The 16,580-nt window shown below is 29.1% G+C and overlaps 1 protein-coding gene across 2 annotated transcripts; it reads right to left on the reverse strand.

The window, feature by feature from the left end:
* Window positions 1-7,811: 7,811 nt before the first annotated feature.
* Window positions 7,812-14,723, reverse strand: LOC114942820 (uncharacterized). 2 transcript variants are annotated; one of them, XM_029318276.2, is made up of 8 exons: window positions 14,472-14,723; window positions 13,862-13,973; window positions 13,090-13,204; window positions 11,733-12,069; window positions 10,978-11,292; window positions 10,371-10,675; window positions 9,840-10,013; window positions 7,812-9,455 (listed from the first exon to the last, which is right to left on the reverse strand). In XM_029318276.2, exons 1-8 carry the CDS (start codon window positions 14,644-14,646, stop codon window positions 9,096-9,098), a joined length of 1,893 nt encoding a protein of 630 aa, XP_029174109.1. In that variant the 5' UTR covers window positions 14,647-14,723; the 3' UTR covers window positions 7,812-9,095. The 2 variants fall into 2 exon arrangements, with proteins under 2 accessions (XP_029174109.1, XP_029174100.1); XM_029318267.2 differs by lacking the exon at window positions 14,472-14,723 and having other exon boundaries at window positions 13,090-13,324; window positions 13,862-13,926.
* Between the last annotated feature and the right edge of the window lie 1,857 nt (window positions 14,724-16,580).

A 16,580-nucleotide genomic window follows, 5' to 3' on the forward strand; every position in this document is an offset into this window, starting at 1 on the left:
ATGTTTATGTGTGTGTTTTTATGAGAGTTACTTCTCAGCAACCGGGCTCGCTTAAAAAATAAAATCTCTTATGATTAGCAAAGAATAATTATATCTTCTATCAGAATGAAAGTCTGTAAAAATTATTATTATATGTTAAAATTGCTAATCAGAAAGAATCAGACAATATCAGTTTCAATTTATAATTAATACGAAAACGATAGCTGCATATACAGGCGTACGGTTCTCTAATTAATTCTACATTGAATCACACGTTTTCGGTGATACAATGTTTTTAACTCGTTCCAACGCAATTTTCGCACGATTCAGATGACGTACATTCTAATGTGAAATTTATCTTTAAAAGATACAATTTTAAAGCATTTCAGCATTGTAGATGTTTCTCTTAAATGATGAAAATATTATAGATAGTTATAGACAGTCTTGAAATTCAAATATCATAAAATCGGAATATTAATTAAAATAGCAATGTTATACACAGCACACAACTCAAACACAATGCTGCGGGTAGAATCGACATATTCCGTTCATTAAATGCATTAAGATTTAATGACTAACGTGTTATATGCGATGCACATAGAGAGATATGTCGAGAAACATTCAAAAAATTCCTCTTTCATATTTACACCTTCTAGAACTCTTTACTGCTTTATAAATTACATTTGCATTCCTTCTTCAATTCAGATACCACGTGCCATCGCTGATTGATAGGAATGCGTCGGTGATGAGAGATGCACATCTTAACACATAGAACATCAAATACGTCAATATTTTCAGTACCTGCTTTTATTTGAATTGTGCGTGCAAATCATGACAGCGACAATAATTTAAACAAAAATAATTATTGAGATTTATCGTGGACGCGTAAAAAATTGTTTCTTTGTCGGTAACTTTCGAAATATATGTATATATTGTACATATGGATTTTTTCACAGAAATAGAATAAACGTTGTAAATATATAAAGACCCAATTATTTATTATTAATACATACAAAAAGTTCTACACAGAAAAGATCACGATAAAAAATGACAGAATATCAATTATTGGTTTATAATACTATAAAACTAGCCAAAAATATTGTATTTCAATATTTAGATAGTACATTATCTGCAGATTACATCAAGATTGTACTAACTTACAACTTCTGTTTAATACACATAATAAAAATGTGCGCCGTATGGAGTCCATAGAAATATAGTGTTGACTTTTAACATTTTAGAACCAAACAAATATACATTACTTATATATTTCAATAGTTAAAAAAAATTTAAAAAGACGTGACAAAACGCAAATTATAAGAGCAAATTATAGGAGTAAATTATTATTAGAAAAATTAAATTATCGCCGCTATTGATTAAAACGTAAGAAAATAAAACAGCGCGCGTTTAAATAGTTCGATATACATTAATAAAATAATTGTAGATTCCAAAATAAAAAATATTGAAAAAATCGTAAATTAAAGTTTTATTATCTAAATGGAAACCTCTAAATTTTATAATTCAAAAATTAATTATCGCTGTATTAGTCATTAAAGCTTATGAAAAATAAAAGTGCGCGTTTAAAAATATGAGAGAACATGAATCAAATAATCATCAGTTAAACAATAAAAATTGTTTTAAAAAAGTATAAATATCTAACGTAATGGCATGTAAATCACGACACTAAAATTACGTTAGATATTTATACTTTTTTAAAACTATTTTTATTGTCGAACTGATGATTATTTGCATGTTCTCTTATATTTTTAAACGCGCACTTTTATTTTTTATAAGTTTTAGTGACTAATAAAACGATAATTAATTTTTGAATTTTAAATAATATATATATATATATATATATATATATGTTAATAAATACAACTGTTATAATGTATTTTACAATCTCATTTACATCACACACTGATCTAAGTAATGTTATAGCATAACCGACACCAATTCTGTGGTGACGTATTTATGGTCGACAAATATATTGATAATGGTAAAAATTTTTCAATTGCATCTGCAAATTACAGTCCTGAATGAATTTCGACATTGTAAATTGCACAAATATGCAACATTGATCATTGTGCACGAAATGATGAATAATGCAATTTTTACTATGGAACGCTTGCTAAAGATATCACAAGTTTTCGATCGGAATGCTAGAATATATGCTTGTCATCATATTCCGGAAACTTCGGCCGGACAGGTCACAATGATGCAACAAAACTTGAAAATGATAGAACCGATGGATATGCAGAAACTTTTGCCGATTGAAGAATTTGCCATAAGATTTACACGTGTAGGATCTTTCGCAGTTGTGTATTTTCCTCGATACCATTTAAAAGAAGTGATAGCTGCTCACATCGCCAATTAAATTTCTGCCGCCGTGCGGATGCTTATCGGTAGCTCATATCAAATAGGACAGCTACTTATAAAATTACGCGCGAATATGAAGATTGCAGTGGATCAATAGATTATAGTAGGTACAGAAAATATTCCTTTATTCTTTACTTACAAGAAGCTGCATCTGTTCTCCGTTATCTTCGAATTAATTAAACATGTACTTTCAATATCTTATATTTCGATAATTCATAGTGCGGTTCTTTCAAAATTTTTATTTTCTTTTCAAAACTATTCGGTTGGGTATTATGTTGAATAATTGTCTAACGATTGCAATTCTTCGTTCAGATCATCAAGATGAGTTAATGATAGATATGTCTTGCAAGATATCTTTGGATAAACATTCTCGATATTGTAGAAATTAATCGACCAAACTAGCGAGTAAATGATTTATTCAGCTTTACGACGTTTCGACCATGTGATTGTGGTCCTTACTAAGTAAAACACTAAAATATTTTATTACACAAATAATTATATAATAATGTGTTAACCTTTAATTGATTTCTTTTGTAAGTATGATTTTTTGTTTTTAGTGATATGTTGACCTGAAAGAATTTATTTGATCTACATACTTTAATAATTATTTATATAATAAAATATTTTAGTATTTCACTTAAGGAACACAGTCACATGATCAAAACGTCGTGAAGCTGAATAAATCATTTACTCGCTAGTTTGGTCGATTAATTTCTTCAACTTCTATTCAAAAACTAGTGACTGATTAATAATTTTGGGAATTCTTGATATTAATAGAGATGATTCGTAGTCCTCTACAAATTGTATCCAATATGTTTCGCCTTTACATTCGATACTCCATTCATCTTTGTGAAAAAAGTCAGTATGTTATTTTACGGTGGTCGAACTACGTACGTGGTACTCATATAGTTGAGCCTCTCATAATTAATTAAATATGATCCGTTAATAGAAGATTGCAATTAATACAACGCCAAGGATTCTGACAGAATGGATTAGACAATTTTTTGCATAATTTGTATAAATTTTGAATGTTTAATTTAATTTTTAAAAAATATCTTAAAAGTACTTATGCATCACATATGTGTTTCTTAAATCTTTCGACTACTATAAATAATTATAAACAGTCTTCAAAAATAAATTGTAAAAAATTTTATCGTCAATTAGAACAGAACACCAAATAGAACAAATAAAACAACATTGCAGTACATGCAATTCACATATTATACTCATCAGACTCAATGGAATAATTAACTTTTATTATTAGCGAAAGACTAACGCTGTATATACGCTGTTTAGGTATTTCAAAAAACGGACAATAAAATCTGCATTCGCATTTAGACGTTGTAATTACCTTTATCGGCGTTGCTAAGAATTTTTGCATCGCTGTTTTTTTAAATGGCTCGTGATGATTGGTAGAGAAGATGCACGTTTTAACATGTAAAGCATCAAAATACAATGTTTATTGCTCCAGTAATTATTTTTACCTGAATCATGTCCGTAAGTCATGCAGCGATATTTTGAACATAAATAACTTTTTTTATCATGTACGCATATAAATGATTCTTACTTTGACTGTAAATGTACATACATAGGGGTTTTCGTCTATTCCGATTTTACTAGATTTATATCAAAAGTTTGTTATATTAATTATTTAATTTAAAATTTATGAGTTTTTAATAAAATTTAACTACGATCTGCATTCTTTTTACTGCTGAAAGCTGAATTTATTATGATGCGATAACAGAGAAACTCATTCAGAGAGGAGATAACATGGTACAAATTAATAAAATAATAAAGTCAATTTGGATTAGTGAATTATATAACCATTTAATAAATATGTATAAACATTTCCAAACATGTTACTTGAAAATTGGATTGTCTTTTGTGTATTTGTTTTCATACATTTAATTACTATTACTATTATTTCATTATCTATTAATGAATAATAATAAAAAAAATTATTTGCGCTCTGAAATATTGCATGTCCTGGATTTATAAATGCTGATATACAGTAATTTAAGTACTCGAAATAAGTGATAAATTGGTGTTACTAGTGATAAATTTCTATGTGAGGGAAGTAATATATTCTATAATACAAAATAACTACAAAGTAAAGAAAAAACTTAATTAATAAAAGCATTAATATAGGTAAATGAATGAATATATATATTTAGTATTTCTAAAATGTCAATTTTGTACAATGCTGGTACATGCTCAACGGTTTTATGTTTATAATAAAATTATGATTTATTTCTATGTATAATCGCTGCGTTGTGCAAGTATTTTAAAATTTGTCGTTGTAATTAAATATTCCGTCATTAACATATTATTAGAACAAGATCGTATAATGTATATTACAAAAAACACACAATTTGTAGCCAATTTTATACAGAAAATTTAAATTTAATGTATAAATTGAAATATAAATTAAAAACTCTTCCTATGCAGATGTTATTATCTAAAAATTTAATTTTTAAATTTATGATAATAAAATTAGATTGTTTAATTATTAGTTGTCACTAAAGTAATAATTATAATTATTATGTATATGTACGTCTGCACATGTACATGTACACACATTGTCTAATTAATAATATCTATAATTATTATTAATACCAATTATATATATAAACGATAGTGTAATTTAATTTATAATTATCATTAATATTACATCATTAATATTACATAAATCAATAATTACTATTTATTAAATTAATTATAATTATTATAATTATAACAACAATATGATACATAATATGATAATAATTAAAATATGACAACGTAGTGTTATTATCTAAAAATTTAATTTTTAAATTCATGATGATAAAATTACATTGTTCAATTATTAGTTGTCACTAAATTGATAATTATAATTATTATGTATGTGTACGTCTGCACATGTACATGTACACATATTGTCTAATTAATAAAATCTATAATTATTATTTATACCAATTAATTATATAAACGATAGTGTAATTTAATTTATAATTATTATTAATATTACATATATTATAAATCAATAATTACTATTTATCAAATTAATTATAATTATTATAATTATAACAACAAAATAATACATAATAATATAATAATTAAAATATGACAACATAGTGTTATTATCTAAATTTAAAACAGAGAAGATGTTATTAATTATTCAATTTTGATTTACACGCAAGCAAAATTTTCTATGTGATTGAATTGTACTACATACTTTTCAACACTTCATTACTTAAAAGTAGCTTAGTCATATACAATATTATATGATTACAGGACGTTATTTGCGAGAAGAATAATTTTTGAGTTCAAAAGATATTTGAATTATCCAGAATCGGATTCGTTATTTATTTCTTGCTAGAGCATATCATTTATGAAATGCATTTGTCATTTCCGAAATTATTTTCATATTTAAATCTATTGCCGCACCGACATATATTTTTCTCGGAGTGTACATTTCACTTGCCTCTACATTTGTGCCTATTCTATTTGTTCATTTCGAAACTCGTGTTACAATGATAGCACTCGCAATTCTTGTCATTCGTGTGCTTCTTCATGTACTCCTGCAAATCATCAGCCAAATGTTTTTCACAAAGGTCGTACTAGAATTTGGGTCTACAGGATTTTTACGAGAATTTTGAAAACTCATCACTTGTGTAATTTTCGAAATCAAATTCCTCTTCGGAATTGTCGCTGTTTTCCCGACTCGTATACGAGGTTTCCTCGAAGTCTTCGGTGGAAGATTGTATCTCTCTAACATCTTCCCGATCAAAAAATTTGCTGCAATCTTTGCACTTATATTTCTTGCCGCCTGTATACAATTTCTTGTGCTCCAAATCCTGTTTCCGGCTAAATGTCTCGGGGTAATGATTGTACTCATACTGAGTCTCCTTTTGTTGACTCGTAGTCGACGGACTTTCCTCGGAGCATTGTTTAGTAAATACGTGCTTCTTCAAGTCGCTCTTCTGGTAGAAATACTTGCCGCATTTGAGGCACTTGTGACTTTGTTCATACTTCTCATCTATAAGCAGATTTATGCATTCCTTATGCAAAATCCGTTTATCCAAAGACCGATAGTGTTTGATCTCAATTTTCAGCTCGGAGCTCTCGCGGCCATGCAGATATGACTCTTCTTCTAATTGTAAATGTATATGCCCGTTCGAGCTTTTCTTGCTGAAACGGGTGTTGCGAATGTAATTCTTGCTCTTATGCAACTTTAAGTGGTCCCGCAAATTCTCTTTCTGACGGAATGTCTCTTTGCAATAGTGGCATATATATGGTAATACATCCATATGAACCTCGAGTACGTGTTGCTTGTACTCTTCATCCGTGAATGACTTGTTACACGGTTTACAGATGTTCCGGCGTAAATTGATATAACGAAGCTGATGTCTCTCCAAATCAATTTCCGTAGCGAAATTTTCCTCGCATACTTCGCAGATATAATTATTCATAAATACGTTATTTTCGGTTCCGGTCTCGTTGATATTCTCTTCCTCATTCGCATTAAATTCGTTCACCTTAGCAATGCACTTCCTCGGGATGTCCTCCTTTTTTTCGATACAACTGGAGCTCATCTGTATAGAAGACTTGGAACCTTCGACCTTCGTATATCCGTTTTTCTCTTTGTCATTATTCGATTTTTCTACCTGTGTAGAAAGATCGGGACATTCTTCCTCCGTATTTTCGTTATTCTGCTGGTTACTTTCTGGTTTTTTTAACAAATTCATTTTGGGAGATGTATGTATGTATGTATAAGACTGCTTGATCGTTACCAATATTATATAAGAGAGACCTTTTTGGATCTTCGTCGAATGTAATTCTAAGATTAGATTGAATTTATTACGGCGCTTTCCGATGAATATCTTGTAACTTTATCGAGAGTATCTGTGGTTGTTTAATCGTGCTTGATTCCTTAATCTAAAAAATATAAAGTAACCACATGTCTGTTATTGAACAATCTTTATACTACACATCTTCATTATTTTAGCATAATTTATAATAATCTATCAATTATTCTTATTAAATGTAAAAATTTATTATAAACCAACCATAAAATAAGATTATATTACCCCAAAAAGTTTCATGTTTTTAAAAGATTTAATTCACTTTTGTTTACATTCTATTGTTTGATAAGTATTACATATAAAATTATTATATGTATATTTATAATAACTCTTTATGAATAATATAGGCATATTTAAAAATAGTTTTATAAAAGTCTTTATTATATTAATTATATAATTCTTAATTATATGTATATAATTATTAATTTAAGTTTTAATTATATTGTAAAAGTAATTATATTGTAAAATAAAATTTTTTTATTAAGTAGGAGAAAAGAGAGTTTCATAATAGTGATAAATTACTTATTATATATTTATATTATAATTTATATAATTTATTTATTTACAATTTTATATTTGTTAAAGGTAAGTAATGTACAAACAAAGAAATAAGGACATAAAAAAATTTTTAATCTTACTATTTGAATAATTAAATATGTTGTGCAAGTATTAAATTTAAGTATAAAATATGATGTTAATTTCCAAAATTATAGAATATTACACAGAATCTCGTCATTGAATTATTATCCACATGGGCATCCTATGTACTATTTTCTTGATGACTTCAAAGCACACCAAACATCATTTTTTACTTTCTTTTTAATCATAATTATCTAAAGCAAAAGAATAATCATCTAAAAGAAAATCTAAAAGATATGATGATACGATTAACTCACAATAATTATCTTTTTTATCAGAATAAGAGACTGCATGGAATGGAACAATACCTCGTCAGTGGCATGGATCACTCGATCATAATATAGCTAGACGATATTATATCAATATTATCTCTGGTGGAAATTTTCCTATAGGTAGGCAAGAAAGGGAAGATACTCATGGGCATAATTTAGACTTCTATCCATGAGTATCTACCTATGGGAATCTACCTAAGGAAATCTACCTATGAAAATCTACCTAGGGAATCTAGTTATAGAAATCTATTTATGGGAATCTACCCATAGGAATCTATTCATACAAATAGCTAGAGCACAAAAAATACTGGAGACAAGTTAGATAAACAAAATATCAATAAAATATTTATATTTATCTAATATATGGGAAAAGGGAAAAGACGCACAATTCATAAAGCTCATGGGAAGATATTTAAAAAGGAAATTGAAAGAGTAAAAACCCACGAGACATAGGGAAATACCTAGGCAATATGAAGAGATACTCATTTTGATGGATATATACTCGTACCTATTTAAAATGTGGATTTTTACTAACTACCCATAGGGAGATTTCCACCAGGGATATTTCGATGTACTATGCCTATTCCTGGGTTTCGATTCTGTAACTTTTTTTAAAGTGAAAACGTGAAAAGTGAAAAATTTCCGCCAATCACGCATTGATTTTAAAATGAAATCGATGTGCAATTGGTGGAAATTTTTCACTTTTCCCGTTTTTACTTTCGAAAAAGTTACAGAATTGATACCCTGTACAAAATCCTACGACATACTTCTCAGTTTTTAAAACCCACTCGCACTGATCTTAGAACTAATTTTCATTAAATGCAATTTTTTTTCCAGTATATTATTTTATAAATAATTAAATTGAAATTAGGAGGAATAGAGCAAGTCGTACAAACATTAGACAGAAACCGTCATTTTTGTCTAAGACAACAATCCCTCTTTTTGAGTCTATATGTCATAAAAAAAAATAAAAATCTTTTATCTACGATGCATGTGCATTTTTGACCACCCCGTTCTGTCCGGAGGACGTCAACAGACGGATCGCGTCCGAGGCTCGTGCGGCTTTCGCGAGTTCCGTCGCGGTTTGTCCCAGCATGTCGATGCAGTGCGGATCCGCGCCGTGGTCCAACAGGAATTTGACTGCATCCGTGTGATTGTGAAGAGCGGCGAAGTGCAGCGGCGTGCGTCCGGAAACGTCCTTCTGCGACAGATCGGCGCCGGCCATCAGGTACGACTGCAAGCGCTTCGTGTTTCCGGCGGTCGCGGCATCGCACATCCGCTCTCCTATCTGTACAGCATCGCCGTGAAGATGCGCTCCACACTGCAGCAGCACCTTGATGATCTAGAAATTCACGTGAAAATGCGTTTTTAATGACTCTAGTCGATTAACATAAAACGATAAGATCTCTTTCAAAAACTGATGAAACTACGAGAGCTGTCAAGATTTTCTTTTTACATAATTATATATTTTTTTACATAATTATATATTTTATATATAAAATTTTACATATATTTTAATATGTTATATATTTTGCATATAAATAATAATAATATTGTGAACTTTCTTAATGTGAGATATACTTAAAGTAAAATCAATGACTTGGAAAATGTTAAGAATTTATTTATACGAGTTTTTATTTTAATTGAGTATCTCCAATTCTTTTCTCGAATTTATAGTAAAGTTTTGAAATCAGACACAATTATTCAAAATGCAATTTTTTCTCACCTCGTGACGATCGTATTCGATCGCGTCGGTGAGAGGTGTGCGATCAAAACGATCTTTAATGTGAACGTTCGCACCCATCTTTAGAAGACGTCTTACGACTTTTATATCTCCCTCGCAGCAAGCTATGTGCAAAGCTGTTCGGCCATCTGCGTTCGCCTGTGAGATATCCGCACCCTGAATAGAAAAAGCTAATTAGAATAATAGCTCGCCTGCAAGAAGGTTTTTACATCTTTTTTATATTACAATATCTAATCGGCATCTAATTAAAATATATAATCAGCTTATTATAAGAGTATTTTGATATACTATCAGATTAATATTCTTTTTAATATAGCTATTTTAATTTTTATTTAAAAACCAATTTTTTTCTAAATAAAAATAAAAAAAAATTTAGGAAAAAGGTAGAAAGTTAAAATTAAATGTACGGAAAAAGAAGAAATTCAATGATGCAAAAGAAGACGGAAAAATATTTTTTGAATCGAAAAACGCGATTAATTGACGCGAAATTAAATGAGAGGAAAGATTACTGACGTATCCTTGTAAGGATTCGAGTTTCACGATATCGCGTCTGATGACCGCGGCGTTTAGCATAGCCGGAAACAGGATTGATCCCAGTTCCTGGAGCTCCGCCGCCGAGGACAATCTCAAGGATCTGGCGACAGCCTCCACCAAGTCCCAATCTTGCATAGTCGGCGGTCGACCGGCTGTCAATTCGCCCCGCAAATTGGTTTGCATCATTTGTCGCTTGGTCTCCGTGTCCCACTCGTGTTTCGATAAGACGTACGCGAGTTTCGTCAATGCGGCCTCCGGAGTCATATCGAATCCCGGTATCACTCCTAATAGAGTATTAAAATCAAGTAAATAATTGCTGCAATCAATATTTATTGACAAGTGACATTTGAACCTTGCAAACGCTGGAGGAAATATTTATATTTATGTATCTCTTGTCGTGCATCTTATATTGCGTAAATTTTACTTAATATTTCTCAACGATATCTCTTCGCTGATGCATACTTTTTAAAAAAAAAATAAAAAAAAATAAAAATAAAAATAAAAACAAAAAATAAAGAATTAAATTATAAAGAAAATTTTAATTCTGATTATTAAATTTTAATTTAATAAATTATATGTTTTGTACCATTTTTGTATAGCAGTTTTCCAGCTTCGTATGCATCCGAGACGCATCCGGTCGCGCATTGGGTGATATTCACGATGACGACACCACGTTTTGTAGCTGCACGAAGCTCCGCGATGATGTCTTCGCGATTCGTCGGAACATTCCCTGCGCCGTAAGTCTGCAGCACGACTCCTTCGATGGGTGGTTGAAGAAACACTTTCACCAGCTCGGACGTGATGCTGGGGAAAAGTCGGAGCAGACCTACGTTTCGATTGAGTGATGCGTGCACGTAGAACTTCTCCAAGATGCACGAGCGAAAAATCGAGCGGTAGTCCACTGCGAAGGAAGATCAGCTTTGAACATCATATATAAAATATTTCGAAAGTTTTATCGTTAAGTAGAATCGTTTCTCTTGGATGAAAAATACTGCATAATTAATTGCATGTGCTTTCAGTTTAATTAATAGTATAACAAAATGTCGCTTGCATATCGCTATGCAGAATTTAATAATTTTAGTATCATGCATTTTTATATGTATTTTTTTCTAATAATGTTTCTATATATTTTTATTATAACTATATATAATAAATAAATGTAAATATATTAACATTATTAGAAAATATTATTTACAATATTATAATAGATCATTTATATTTATAGAGCCTTCAAAAAATATTTTTGAAATATTCTGGTTAAAATAAAGCTTGTTTTTTTAAATTTTGGAAAAATTGTAGAAAAACTGGGCACTCTTGTGTTTCGAATCTCTTGCTTCCAACCTTCGATTTTGATGTTCGCCGTGGCCAGGGGTGAAAAGTTCGGCGAGTAGAAGGCCTCGAAGGAGGTTGCGGACGCCTTGCTCGTCCGATTGCCACGCATTAAATTTGTACCGAAGAACACGCATACCTCGGGTATGTTGTAATTCGCCGCGATTACAAGGGACGCCAAGAAATTGTCCAGACCGTCGCTCCTGGTGTCGAAAATCGGCACCTGAGAACCGGTCAGGATGACGATCTTGCCGAGAGCCTCGAGCATAAAAGACAGAGCAGATGCTGTGTAACTCAGGGTATCGGTACCGTGAAGAACTACAAATCCGTCGAAGTGCTCGTAGGATTCCTATACAGAGAGATAAAGTTCGTGAGAATCGTTTTGTATGATAATTTAATCAAACGCGGTTTATCAGACTGACATATATACAGTACAAATAAAAATTGGAGCTATTCCAAAACATTGTATTTTTCATAGACATAACAGTTTGATTGTAAGACTGCCAGAGTTGCAAGTTTCATCGTCTTATTGATATATATATTTTTTTAACTTTTGAATATCGAATTATCTTGAGTATTTATTTCAGAACAATTAAACGCGCGCGCAAATTACTTGCTATTAAATGTTGCTACTGAAATATAATCATTCCTTCTCATATACTTTACCTGCATTACTTTAATTATTCTCCTTGTTTTTTAAGGAGAATAATTAATGTAATGGTAATAAGATAAGTTAGACAAAGTTAGGAAATATATAACTCGATAGGAAAATCGCCCAAATATTGTACAATAATTGTATCATGGAAAGAAGGAATCAATATTTGTATTAAATTTCTAAATATTTGCCTAAAAATTGATTTATTCAATTTAGAATATAAATTATATTTCATAAATATTACATTATCACAATTATTATGTTATATGTAGGTATTATAAAGATTGTGTAATATTTCATGTTATAAAAAACATTTAAAAATTATAATTTCATAATAATTGTACATTTTTTAAGCATAGATATTTATTTATTTTATATTTTATAAAATATTTTAAGACTAATAAAACTTAATAATATAAATATTTATTATTTATTGGGCAATTTTTTCCAATTTAATTTTGCAAATATTTCAATTTGCCATAACGTTACTGTTTTAATGAAATTTAGCAATAAATTTTTCAAATATTTATATATGCATATTTGCTCAAATTCTAAATTTTTACATGTATTGTTTCAAATATAAATACATAATTGCAACATTCCAAATTTTATTCAGATTTCGTTATATAATTTTATAAATATTTTCTTATCAGGGTATATTTATGCGGGATGTTTCTCTGTCACTATCGAGATGTCACACTCGAGTCAACATACCTTGATATCGTTAGCAATGCGAATCCACTCGTCCATGGTCATGTTACTAGAGTCACAGAGATTTGTGTACTCTAACACGTTATAAACGACCCGACGATTGTCGGTTGCGGTCACGCTGTAAAGATTAGAAGGAAAGTACTTTTAACATTGCGAAAGGGAAAGCGAAGGATAAGTGGGACCGATTCGCGTAAATTCTTCCTTAAATTCGCTTTCATTTTTTATGCTTCGCGTTTTCCTGTGGAAAATAAGCAAATTGAGAAAAGATTAAATTCTTTATCTTTAACCATACAGAACTCATTCAGAGAAAGATATATGATTGTTTGATATTTAGGTTTAAGTAAATTAAAATAGATTTTATATTTTATGAAAAAGATGGAATTAAAATTCTAAAACTAAAAAACTAGGGAAAAAATATAAGTTTGTGGCATTCTACTATTATTCTTTTTCTATTCTTATAACTTGTATATTAATTTTTATGCGAAGATCAGATGACTATTTAAACTTTTATCGTAAAATACGTAATATTCAATGCAATTAAATATGCTAAATAACAAAAAGTTTGATCAAGGAATGATACATGTAAGAAAAATACGATTGTTTAATATTCTGGTTTGAGTACATTAAAATAGATTTTTTTAATGGAAAAATAAGATGGAATTAAAATTCTGTTTCTAAAACAAGGGAAAGAATATGAGCTTATGGCAATAATTATTTATTATTTTTCATTCTTGCATATTGTTTGTAGTCAAGTTGAATCATAATCTGCACTTACGGCAGTACTAATGGTCCCATCGCGCCGAATTTCTTCTCGGCGTATTCGCGATCGTACAGCTGTGGATATTTTCGCAAATTCTTGACAAATGCATTGGCTATTGGTACCAGTACTAAAGAATAAAAACTTTATTATTACTTGTATGATGATGGAAATAAAAATAATTAATGATCCGACGATTTAAATTCTAAATAAAAGAAATCATAAAAGAATCAAATAAATTATTCTTTAAATCTGTTATCTGTGCAATATTTCAATATAGAAGAACAATTTATTAAAGATTTGCAGAAGAGAATCTATGAAATAAAAAATATGCAAAACAAAACATTAGAAATATGTATATTGAAACATGTATAGAAGCGAGAAATCTGTGAAATCGAGAATTTACAGAATATACACTGAAAAAAATTAAGAATCTAAAAAATTAAGGTAAAAAATCAAGGGCATGAAATGAGACAAGAGGAAAATAAATATTTTATAAAATCGGAGAATTAGAAAATGAAGGATATATAATATACGAAACATGAAAATTTGAAATCTAGAATGACTTTTGATTTATGATATTAATGCGATTATAATTTTTCAGAATTTCGCGATATTTGTTACTCACCTCCTTGCTCATTCCTCATCATTCCTATCGTGCCACCTGTGTAAAGCACCAGAACGCGTCCTTCCGGCTTGTTAGTCAAACCGGTGAGACTTCTCTTGGCACTTTCCATATTTAGACCATCATTATTAGTAGCGCACACGACATTGCCATGTGATCCGCACAACAATCGTGACATAATCGTTCGCGCGTGTTCAGCTTTCACGCGCGTGCTCTCGCTCCGATGACTTCCGTGAGACTGATCTCTTATGCAAGATTGGCCCGTTGGTGTCGCATGAGGCCTTGCCCATTAACACTTTATATTAGTGGCAAGACCTTATGTTCTCTGAGCAAATAGATGTCTATAATATGGCCATAGGAATATTGTCTCATCTTTTTCTTCAGCCACGGAATGCGACATTTTACAAATGAATATATTATGGAAATTATTTTGGAAAAAATTGCAATGTTACATCGAGATGAGTTTAGTTTACGAAAATGTAGATTTTTTTTTCAAGTTTTTAAAATAGTAAATTGAAAATTTTACAAAGATATTCATATAAATTACATGTAAAAAATATCATTCAGAAAACATTATTTTGCCACATGAGATTTTTCTTTCAATAATTGAACACACTCGAATATATAAAGAGAGAGATTAAATATCTAACAACAATAAATTAAGATAAGATTATTTGAATTGCGCAACTGGATTGTAATTTTTTAATGAACGAGTAGAAAACGTCGTTATTACTTTCTTATATAGTATAATACGTTGCAAATATAATGCATAAATAAAATAATAGAGAATAAAAGTTACACTTAACAAACAATATAGAATTCTGTTACATTTTCGATTTATCTTGTTCATTCATTTCTGCTATCGAAAAAAATTTGATAAATATCCATATATAGTTGTTATTTTTTTCGATCAAATTATTTGTTCTTAGTTTATTTTAATTCATTTATTTTATTTATTAAGTAGAGTCATGGGAATGTCACTAAACGAGAATTTCTGGATTGCAAAACAACCAATACTCTAAAACGTAATCTGTTTGACTTGTAAAAAACACGTGGAATAAGTTTAAATTTACAGTTTACATGTGAGTGTAAAAAAGGAGAATAAGTCTAAACTCAGAAAAATATGTGAGACAAAAATAATTATTTAATCAATTTTGTGTGTGAGTAATAATTATTTAACACAAAATATACAAAAAATAAATTTGCCATCAATCAATAAGTATAAAATCTGATTCTACAGCTGCTTTTTTATTGTTAACATTTTTTCTTTTTTGATAATTAAATAAATAAAGATTATTGTTTGTTATTATTTATTAATTATCAGTTTGCTCGATAGTAATTACTTGCATATATACTGTTATAATATAAAGTACAATGCAATTCTAAACGTAACAATTCAAACATAAAGAATAACAAGTTTTCAGCTCTAAAATATTTTATAGCTATATAATGACTATACGTAATATTTACCGAGTAGGAAAATCCTTGGTTGCAACAGGCGATAACTAATGACGCAACAAGATAATTTGCTTCGCAAAGATTAACGTTTATAGCTTTTACATATCTCGTTACTTCATACGTCTTCTTAGTTCAGATAAAGAATATAATACATATATTTTTGTTCACATGATAAAATATATGTAGTGTTAAATTAATGCTGTGTCAATTGTAAAAAGAGAGAAATAATCTCTATCATTTTAAATACTTTATAAATTAATATAACATAAACTTTTCATATAAATTATAAGAAAACGAACAAAGCATTTTTCTTATCTAAAAATTTCTTTGTTGTTTCATAAGAAAGATAAAGAGAGAAGAACTACATTCCAAAATATTTTATAAATATTTCAAAATGAAAGTTTCAATTAAGATACAAAATAATTCATAATGTATTAATTTTAATAAAGAATATGTATATATATATATATATACATATATATATATGTATCTTAACATTATTATCTATTTTAAAAATTTTATTTTTTAATTTTTGTATTAATTTATTAAATTATTTTTATGCAATATTTTCAATTAAATTATTTATTTTGATAAAATAAATATTGATATAATTTTATATCATTTTTAATTATTTATTATTATTAATAATTTATT

This window comes from Nylanderia fulva, unplaced genomic scaffold, assembly GCF_048542155.1.
Source record: "Nylanderia fulva isolate GAGA-0341 unplaced genomic scaffold, ASM4854215v1 Scaffold6, whole genome shotgun sequence".
Classification (NCBI taxonomy): domain Eukaryota; kingdom Metazoa; phylum Arthropoda; class Insecta; order Hymenoptera; family Formicidae; genus Nylanderia; species Nylanderia fulva.